Source organism: Cynoglossus semilaevis, chromosome Z, assembly GCF_000523025.1.
Source record: "Cynoglossus semilaevis isolate Cse_v1.0 chromosome Z, Cse_v1.0, whole genome shotgun sequence".
Taxonomy (NCBI): Eukaryota; Metazoa; Chordata; class Actinopteri; order Pleuronectiformes; family Cynoglossidae; genus Cynoglossus; species Cynoglossus semilaevis.
In genome coordinates this window covers 12,857,748-12,868,289 of record NC_024328.1, presented here as the reverse complement: position 1 = coordinate 12,868,289, position 10,542 = coordinate 12,857,748, and the positions used below count along the sequence as shown (strand labels likewise).

The 10,542-nt window shown below is 40.9% G+C and overlaps 1 protein-coding gene across 1 annotated transcript; it reads left to right on the top strand.

Moving 5' to 3' along the window:
- Positions 1-6,252: 6,252 nt before the first annotated feature.
- Positions 6,253-8,847, top strand: LOC103397921 (growth arrest-specific protein 1). Its single transcript, XM_008336357.3, has one exon. The coding sequence runs from the start codon at positions 6,784-6,786 to the stop codon at positions 7,573-7,575; it is 792 nt and encodes a 263-aa protein (XP_008334579.1). The 5' UTR covers positions 6,253-6,783; the 3' UTR covers positions 7,576-8,847.
- Positions 8,848-10,542: the final 1,695 nt, after the last annotated feature.

Here is a 10,542-nt window from a genome sequence, read left to right as displayed (position 1 = left end):
TCCAGATGTGATCTAAGAAGCACTGTTTGGTCTTACTCACAAAAAAAAAAAAATCTTAAAAATTAACGGCAGTTTCCACCATTCCTGCACGTTTAATGTTCACTCTGGCTGCAGCCATCAAAAGATGTTTGTTGCTAAAAATGCCAAACCTTTGTCCGCGTGTGTGTGTGTGTGTGTGAAATGTGCACACCAGATTATGATGACTCCTGCAGACATGTTGTGGTGGAAAAGGTCAGGAAGATCAGTGTCCGTTTGACGTGATGGATGGCTTTAATCTTAGTGATTAAAAGAGGCCCCGCTCTTCAGTGAACACTTACTCTTTCACCACACCACCCCAGCCCCCAGGTTAGAACACAAATAGAATCAAATTGATTTGTCACTGATGTTAGTCTGTGTAAATACGTAACTTTTAATCCTCCGATTTTATTTAGTAATTGTTTTTAAATGACGTTAAAAAAAAAAAAGTTGTTCGAACAAATCTCGTGAGCAAAGCTCAGAATTGGACTGGAATTAGTAAAAATAAGTGGTATATTCCTGGTCGTCCACTGTTAACAAACGACTTGTGCAGTTGTAATCACTGATGAGTTTCCTTCAAAGCCAACTGTTCAACACAAATCCCCTTAAGATGAGGGAAAAAGACGGAAAAGGCAAATTAATAGGCAGACTGGAGGAAGGAAATGAATTCTTAATCTTATTTGGTTTCAATCTGCAAAAATTATCGCTGGCTTTTATCACCTCTCTGAAATCCCAAAGAGGAAGTAATTTGAATGAATAGTTCCTGCAGCTCATTTCCTGTATTCAGATATTTCCTTTTTCCGACAGCGACGCAAAAGCAACTCTTCTGGGATTTAGCTCCCTGACTGGAAGAGTGAGAAAAAAAAGCAAGTAAACAGTTTGTTTTTTTTAGACTTTAAATGATCTTCCTTAGCCGTAAACGTTAAAATGTGTTTTTTTTCTTGAACAAAATATAATTTTTGCTACGTTGAATCCTGTCATTCAACGGCTCGATAACCAACAAACTTGTGAAAGTAGCTTGTATAGTTCCGTCAGCCCAGCAGCAGAGTTGTTTTGGACATTTGAGGCAGATTCATCATGAATCTGTCGTGACTCTGTCCATGCCGAAATGATCAACAATAGACCAGCGCCGACCGACAGACAGACAGACGGGGGCCTTTAGAGCAAATCAGAATTGTGAAAACATCCTCATTTGTTCCATGCCACAGTGGTATGAAACAGTGGGCAGAGAAGTTGTTCTCCAACTGGAACAATTTTTTGGGTTTCGATTCTACTTAATCCCAACATTTCCATTATGTAAATGATAAAAATAAAAACTTTCATTGATACAATTAGAGACTTTTAAGCCACGAAACCCCTGACACTCTTGCATGTGTGTATCCTTATTTTATAAAAACGTGTTTTTTTTTCTGTTTTAATTCCTGTCAGTTTTATTTATTAGCCTGGTTTTAAAAGTCTTTCAGAGAGCAGGAGTAGAAGTTAGCTCGGTCTTCTGAACATCAGCAGGGGTCGGCTTCAGTATTATTATGTTTGCTCCCTAAATTGGACTGTTGTGGTGAGAACCAGGCTTTGATGGAGCCGTGAAGTGAGAGCGCCGCAGTCGGAGTAGAGCAGCACATCTGGCTCAGACGTACAGCCGTCGGCAGAGACCGTCTGGAGTTATTAACTGTAATGGTAGCTGTAGTTGCCACTTTTTTTTTTTTGTCGTTGTGTTGAATCGAGTATCTGCGCTAGTTGAGAAAAGTTTCAAAAGTTCTAAACAGCCTCCCTTGGAGCTTGATTCACGTTGGAGTTCGTAATAATAGTTAACGGCTAAACATGTATCCATTCGGTGTCGTCTCTGTTTTGTATTACACTTGTTTTTTAAGTAGCTATTACAGTGCGGACTGTGGTGTTTGGAAATCTTTTTGTTGAAGCACATACTGTTTCCATTCTCGGCGCTGGAGGGGAAGAGCAGAGCGAGGGACTCCTGGGGTATTGAGTTCCCTGTATCCATCATTTTCGACGAGTCGGGACCTTGGAGTAGCGCCAGCAGCGTCTATGCTAGCCAGCCGTAACTGACATTGAGTGCATTGTTTGGCGTTGGAAGCTCACGGCTGTGGCCTAAAGGTACATTCCTGAGATCAGAATGCTGTTTGAAACACAAACAGCCTTTGTGCCCTCGCTGCTCTCCTACCCTGACTCCCTCATCCACATCAAGCCTGGAGGAGTCAGCTACCTCCTCCCGCTCATGTGTCAACATGTGGGCTATCATTTTACTGACACACACACGCACACTAATGTGTCATTTTGATGATGTGGTTCCGGGCAGGTATATAAGCATGATTATCTCTTTGGAAAGCAGTCCTGTCATCATTTTTTTTGTTTTTTGCTCAGTGTAACAAACACATTAAGGAAGGTTTTGGAGTTTTTGTTAAATTACAAATAAAACTTAAAAAATCTCTGAGTTGGCTTGTGGTAAAAAAAAAAAGTGTGACTTTCTTCTACCAAAACAACAGGCTGTGGGCCAAATTATTTAAAGCATGTTTGTTTGGCAGGAAAAGTCCTCAAACCACAAAACACGTTTTTTTCTTGTAAGTGAGAAACATTAATAAAAACACAATTATAATTATATATATATATTTGCGTTTCTTTGTCTTAGTCTGCAGGAAACAAGGTGCACCACAACATTGTTGTGTATATTCGTTTATCAATCGAGTAAATCAGAGCAGACCAGTAAGTACTGATAATAATTTTCTAGTTGAATCAGAGATGTAAAAGTGCATACTTGACATTACTGCGGAAAATATTTGTCCAGTATGAACCAGTAAATATTTAAAAAAAGAATCTCCTTAAACAGACACTGGACAAAGATATAGTCACAAACATGATATTTTATTTTTAGTTTATAGTATTTTTATAGTACTTTTTGTTCATTTTTAAGGGTTAAAAACCTGATCAAACATAGTGTACCTCAGCTAAACATTTATGTCATATCGCCTTAGTATCGTCTGGTTTTAGAAGCTATTGAACTCAGTAATAGTTTTTAGGGCTAACACCATGGTTCGGTTCCGTTTGCAGCAGGAAGTACCACCAGTGTCAGATCACTACTGCTGTAGCCAACCCTGATGAAGGGAACAACCGAAGTGATTCTTAGGAGATCTTGAGTGGCACAGTGGTACAGTATGGTTCTTGTTCTTGTTGGCCACGGAGAAGGTTCCAGATTTGGTTCCATTTTTTTTCCCCCAGGAAACTGTTGCCTAGCATCTCAAACAGCATCAGTTTGAAAACTGTTAAATTCGTACGGTTACTACTACGGCTGTTGTACCTTTCGGGAGAAGGGAAGTCAAGGTGATTTCTTGTTGGGCTAGAGTGGCACAAATACAGGATTTTCGTTGCCCATGCGGAAGGCTTTCATTTTCTCCAGTCGTAGGTTAGGTCGAAAGGCATACGGTGCGAAGACTCTGTCTGTTAAACCTCCACGTGGAACCCTGATGAAGAGATGACCTGAGAGAGAATCTTCTACTTCAAAGTATTCAGTAAAAGGGTACTACAGTTTTACCACAAATATCGAGCTGACAGGTCAGAATGCAGCCTCGTCAGCTTTCTGGGGAGAAAAGAAAAACTGGCCTCACTTTCTATTTGGCCACATTTATTATATACCTAACGTTCTGACAAAGTGCTTCACGCTGCTCAGACGGCGGTGAAACCAACTCACTCAGCCTGAACTGATAAACACAGCACGCCTGTATTCTAGAAGGGTCAATGTCAGACCACATGATAGAGAGACTCGCTGCCGGTGAAAGATGTGCAGCTCTGATTCCCTGCTCTATTATTCCCACACTGTTGTAGCGCAGTGATATATAGGATGTTTGCTCTGGTGAGAGATGTTGTGTAAAGACTCTCAAGGCCGGGATGGATTCTCAATTACTTTGTGCTCAAAAGCTCTGTAGCGTTTGTGGTCGGTTGATTTACGGTTATCAATCAGGATGTCGTCGCTTCCACTGATGCTGCTGAATAAAAATCTCTGACGTCACTATACAGAACAGCACAGTGAAGTTCCTGATAAAATCTCCGCTCCTCAACGTCTTCCGCAGTGGAATTCAAATCTTTCTCTATGACATTTTTCCGAGGAGTTACTATCTCCCTGTCTCTTTTGGGATTTTTCTCTCCATAGTTGTGTATAGATTTTTAACAACTTGCTGTTGACTGACAAACTGTAAGATGTGAGATCTGGCTATTTGTTTCGACTAGGGGTTGATCGCAAGGCTGTGTGATAGAAATTGATCGATTCAATTTTTTAAAAAAATATTATCTTTATTGTTTGATTTTGCACATTTACAATCACATAGCTAAGTCCCCTTCTTATACGCCATCTACAGGCTGCCTATTTTTTGCCAAACAAGACTTGCATAATGGTTACCAGGAGTTAGAGGATTTGCACGAATTACCGAGAGAAAATTACTGACTCTAATAGTTTCTTCCAGTTTAGCCCTAGTTGTGGTTTCATTATTAGTAGTACTGTACGTAGTACTATTTTCTTGTTTTTAGAAACAAGATTACAGACCCCATCTTTAAAAACACTTTGATATACCACAAATTACCTGCTTAATTTAGGATCGTCTCAGACCAGAGACACCACTATAAAGGATGCAAACTGTAACATTTTAGCTCTTTGAGATTTATTTTGTTAACAGCTGTGGATATTTGAGGGTTTTTTTTAAATCGGAAATAAAACAATAAACAAAGAAAATATAATGTAACCTTAATAAAAAAAAGGAGAATCACTCTTGGCTCATTCCTTCATCGGGGGAGTCCACAGCTGTAGTTCACACTGTGATTTGGCAGAATTTTTACACCCGACTCGACCTGGGAACTAGTTGGAACCAAAGACGGGAAACTTTTACAACGGCACTGATTCAGACCAAAACAAATCATTTATAGCCTAAAAAATTACAATTTTATCAATTTAGGATTTAACTGTGACACTACACCAGTTCGCTGATAAACACACTATTACATGTACTACTCCATGTACCTTTATTCATGCAGTACTCTACAGAAATGGTATGTTTCTCAACATCTGTGAATTTTTTTTATTTATGTCCATTATCAAAATGAGTATGTTGGTTTTTATAACAATGTTGTATTATTTTGACAAGTACAGTATAAATACATTGTACTTGTTACATGATCAAGTCGATCAGAGGATGTCAGGTACTGTAAATACTGGGTGAATAAATATAAAACACATATGAAATAAACAGAAAACAGTAATTTGAACAATATATTACTATTATTATTATTTATAACAACAACAATAATATAGAAATATTATAATAATTCTATAAAATAGTAATGTAATAGTGGCGCTTTGGCCCAGAGGCAATGTCTCTGTCATTAGTGTTGGAACCCCAGGGTTCACCTCCTGGGCAAGTTCGAATCCCGGTTAGGGCGGTTGGTACCTTCCAGTGGACTCACCACCTGCAGGAAGGTTTGGTACGGTGCAATGTGATTTGGGTGGCGACTGCTGCCCCCGCGACCCGGTAACGGATAAGCGGATGAAAATGGATGGATGGATGGAGTAATGTAATAATGTAGTTTTGTATTATTGTTGTTATTATTTTTTAATAATATAATAAATTACGATATTCGTATCAGCCATTTTCGTTTTATGATTAATATGATTTATTTACAAATAATACAAATAAAATACAGGTATTATTATTATTGTTATTGTTATTGTTATTGTTATTGTTATTGTTGTTGTTGTTGTTATTGTTATTGTTGTTGTTGTTGTTTACCATCTTCCAAGGTAATCCTGAGATACAGTCACAAACAATAGCTATAAAAACTTACAGTACTTCATAAAACATAGAAAAAAAATCCTAAATGTTCAAAAAACAGATCTCAACAGATCTCAACTCCAGAGTTGAGAAAACAGATCTCAACTCCAAGAATTTCCCTTTTTTTTCTAAAATCCGATAACGGATCTGAAGTTTGCTCCGTTCATCGGGGGCTGAGGACGTTGATGAAAATGGTTTTCTTATGTCAATGTTGAAGAAGAACACAGTCCCAAACCGACATCCTTCCTCACCTTGTTCATCTTCCTCCCTTAACTCCCGCCCACTACGACGTAGAAACCCTCAACAAGTGGTGCAGCCAATGAGACGCACCTCCCCAGTAGAGGGAGGGAGGGGGGACGGGGTGAAGGGGTTGGAGGAGAGGAGCAGAAAGACAAACGCTCAGAGGGGAGAGAGTAAGTGACCACTCAGTCACCTATAAGGTCTGTTGTTTTTCTCCACGCACGTTTTGTTTGCACTTCTCCGCGTAACGATCCAGTGCCGGATTATCGAGAGAGAGATCGAGGTGATTTGCCCCGGGTTCTCGTCTTACTGGAGATCCATTAGGAGTGTGTGTGTGTGTGTGTGACTGAGTCGGAATCAGTGCTATGGGATTAGAAGCTGCAGAGAGAGAAACTTCTCCTGAATGATGGAAACTTTTCTTCACCTTCAGTCAGAGTTTCTGTTTTTAGTTCTCTGCCCAACCATGTATGGATAACAGCCCCGCGATTCTCTCCTGAGTCCGGCTGGAATGGACGAGCGCTGACGGGAGCCGGGAACACGCAGAGCGCTGGCAGCCTGTTGATCGCCCTAGAGTCGGGCCTCAAACATACATCTGCCCTCTCTCCACCGCGAACCACCGTTTGTTCCGAACACTCTACAACCAGGGCAGCTGTGTAGAAGTTTCACTTATGACACCGCTGTGACTTTCTCTGCAGCCAAAACAATGGCAGCCCACGACGCGCTGGCACGGGGCGTCTGCAGATCGTTATCGGCTCTGACTTGTGTACTTCTGGTTTTGGTTTATTTGTCCGTGGCCTCGCCGCACCACGGCCGGCGGATGATTTGCTGGCAAGCCATCCTCAACTGCCAAGCCGAGCCCGAGTGCAATTACGCGTACGATCACTACACCCGCGCCTGCGGTCCGGTGCTCAGCGGGCAGAGGAAGAAGTGTCCCAGCCACTGCATCTCGTCCCTGGTGCAGCTCAACCTCACCAAAAGTGGACCGGCGCTGGAGGACTGCAGCTGCGCCCATGACGCGGTCTGCACCGGCACCAAACGGGCCATCGAGCCCTGTCTGCCCAGGACTACAAGTACCGGCTGCACGGAGGCGCGCCGCCAGTGCGAGAGAGACCAGCAGTGCAACTCGGCGATGCACGACTACCTGACCCACTGCGGGAAACTTTTCAGCGGCGCGGTGTGCTCCAACGCGTGCAGGAACGTGATCGCAAACATGCGTAAAATACCCAAGGGCCAGCAGCTGGAGACGTGCATGTGCGACGGCACGGAGAGAGCCATCTGTGAGTTTGTGAAGAGCAGCATGAAGGCGCTGTGCTTCGACACGGCGGAGAGGTTCGAGGCCAGCGCAGACGACGGCGTGGATCAGGAGTACGGAGAAGATTTCTGGGAACCGGACTACAGAGAGACAGTCTCTACCGAGAGTAGCGCCTCTGCATCGGCTGCTGGCTTCGCCCTGCTCCTGCTGACCTCCGTTCTCGTCCTCCTGCCCTCCTTTTAACCACAGTGCTCCATAATCTGCCCCTCGACTTTTGTCTGGATAAAAGGCAAATTCAACTTTTTGTCACCCGGTGACTCCCCACTCCTCTGAAGGACTGAAGGAGGAGGGCAGGGTGGAGGCACCAGCCGTGTTTTTGGAAGATGATTTTCTATGCAAAGGAAAACAAAGGTGTTTTTTTGTTTGTTTGTTTTTGTTTTGTTTTTATCAGCACACACTTAAACTCGGGCTGTTGTTTCTCTCACACACTCTCTTATCGACAGCTCACCAGCCTTCACATCTCCACAGGCTTTGCTTACGCGATAAGCTGAACGGGATTGTTGTCTTTCTCACAGCCTCGGACTGATGAAGTGAAGGTGTCCTGAAAGAGACGACGTCTAATCATCACACATGCTGTGCACTGCCGAGAAATGTTTTTGTTTTGTTTTGAATAAGATGTTAGGGATGCACGATAAGTATTTTTAGCCGATAACTCCCGATTATCATTCTGGTTTTTTTTCCGCTTGTTTACCAACGTCAGGTTAAATGATTTAGGACTGATTGAGCAAATGACAGAACAAAACTTAGGCAACAAAGATAATATAGCAACGATAATATTGTTAATTAAGACGTTAAGGACAAAAATAAATACCTTCTAAAGATGTTTTTACTGTCTTCAGCAAACTTTTTAAATTTTTTTTTTTTAAAAAACCTGTTGAATAAATAAACCCACTTTTAGCTACACTTGTTTTTAACATTCATGCTAGCTGCTACGGCTGCGGCTTCTTCATAATAACTCAATACACCTGCTTGTGATGTTTAAGTTAAATTTGTTGTCTTGAGGCTAGTACTTTTCTCTCATCCCAAAATTTTGGCTAACCCAGTTCCGTTACCATGCAAATCGCCTAGCGAAAATGGCTAACATCTTGCATTAGCGCCAGTTAGCCATTTATGTTAGCTTCTACGCTAATCACTCTGACATCAGGAACGCACAGTTTCTCATCGTAGCAAACCTCGAAACATCAACTTGGGACAATAAATCAACTAACCATCGGCCAGTTATCGGATTTAAGTTTATCGTGCATCCCTAAAATATATGAACTGTTTTTTGTTTTTGTTTTTTTGTATATGATGGGCTGCGGCCCTGGACTGGTGACAGTTTGTCAGATAGACTGCTATTTAATGCTGGAGTCTGTATCAACGTGTAAATAGACTAGGAGTGAAAGTGAAACAGTAATTTATTACAGGCAACATCAGTTACATCCAAATGTCCATCATGTGAATAGAAGACTGAAAAATTCCAGCTTTAAAGGGAACCTTAATGCGACTGTATTCTCTACAGAGATGATGTATATTGTACATATGTTTATAGCCTATATTGATTCTTTTTTGTTTTTGGTCCAGAGAATTCTCTATGTTACTGGGCGGGGGGGTGGGGTGGGGGCGCTATGAAATGGTTTATCCTTTGTGTGCACGGCCTATAGAGAAAGAAATGTCTAAATTCACTGTATGGTTGCCTTATTGATATACTTTTATAGAAAGGCATAAAGGAAACTTGAAGATATCTTTGTTGACTGTGACTTATTTACACTTTTATAAACAACTTTTGTTTTTTTTAAAAAAAGATGAACTCTAAAACCACTTTGTAACAACAATAGCTTCTTATTGAATATTTTATCTTAATTTTATAATGATATTCTACTGGCGTTCTACACTCAAGCACTGGGCTAGTGCTTACATACCAGACTTTTTCTTATTCGAAAAAAAAAACACATTAATTTGCAGCTAATTTAAAAAAAAAATGTAGGAAATAAAAAAAAACTACAAACAAAACTTTAAAAACATTATTATCCATCTATCTTAATAAAATACCATTATTTTGGCCCTGTTTTCACTGGCTCTCACGAGCTTCCATTAGGGATCATTTCACGTCTGTTATGACTTCAAAAGCGACCAAATCTACTACACTGTGTGTGGTATTTACAGTGTATCAGCTCCATTTAGAATACAGAGCGGTCCTTTGTGTTTATACCGATACCCTAATTATTCCCCCTGTGTTTATTTAACCAGCTCTCAGAGCCGCTGACACCCTCTGATCTCCACTGCGTTGGTTGATTTACACTATATTTATACTATAGCTGTCAAGAGCATCTGAAAACACGGATACGATTTTATTTTTTAAATAAATAATAACACAAACTGTACTTACACCTGTTAAAAAGCAGTATAACTTTATCATGAAAAGTACCTTAAAACATAGTATTAATAGATGCCATGTCCTTATTGAAGTTCTCCCGTGAGATTAAAATCTTCAGCAGTACTTTGTGTAGAAGTTGTGTTTTTGGTTGAGATTCTAAGTAAATTCATGGTTTATTTAGTAGAAACTCACACTGTAGAGTTTTCAAATCTCACCTCAACATCTTAAGTTGTCGTATTTATTCATTTTAACCTTTGTGCGTTTTTGTACACACCGTTTGTCCTTGCAATGATTTTCATCTTGGCCCAGAATATGAGTATTAATGAGTATGAGGAGAAGTTGATAAAGCACACGCACACACACACAGAAAGACATATTGGGTCTAGGTGACCCCGGGTCAGAGGACTTTACAAGGGTTAAAAAGTATACTTTTACTCTCTCAGTACTCCTAAAACACATCTTTGTGACTTGGAGAATGTGGAGCTACACAAACACGCCGTCATCATTTCCTGTCCTGGTTTTTATTTTCACGTTGTAGCTCATGACTCCTCTTTATTTAGTTGACATCAACCATTGATTTGCTGCAATTTTTATTTTCAGAAGGGGGAAGGAGGGGGGGCAAAAGAGCCCTCCAGTTCAATAGATGGAGAAGAAGTCGAGTGGCATCTTTGTTATGGAAATGTTAAGCACATAATAGTTGGGTAGCACAATAGGGAGGCACTTCATTCTTTCAGGCCCGGCTTGACACCTTTGGAGAGCCGAACGACGGGGAAGCATGTGGGAACGATCTGCTG

Excerpts from the sequence above, each read along its gene's own strand:
- LOC103397921 (XM_008336357.3), top strand. The coding sequence starts at position 6,784 with ATGGCAGCCCACGACGCGCTGGCACGGGGCGTCTGCAGATCGTTATCG.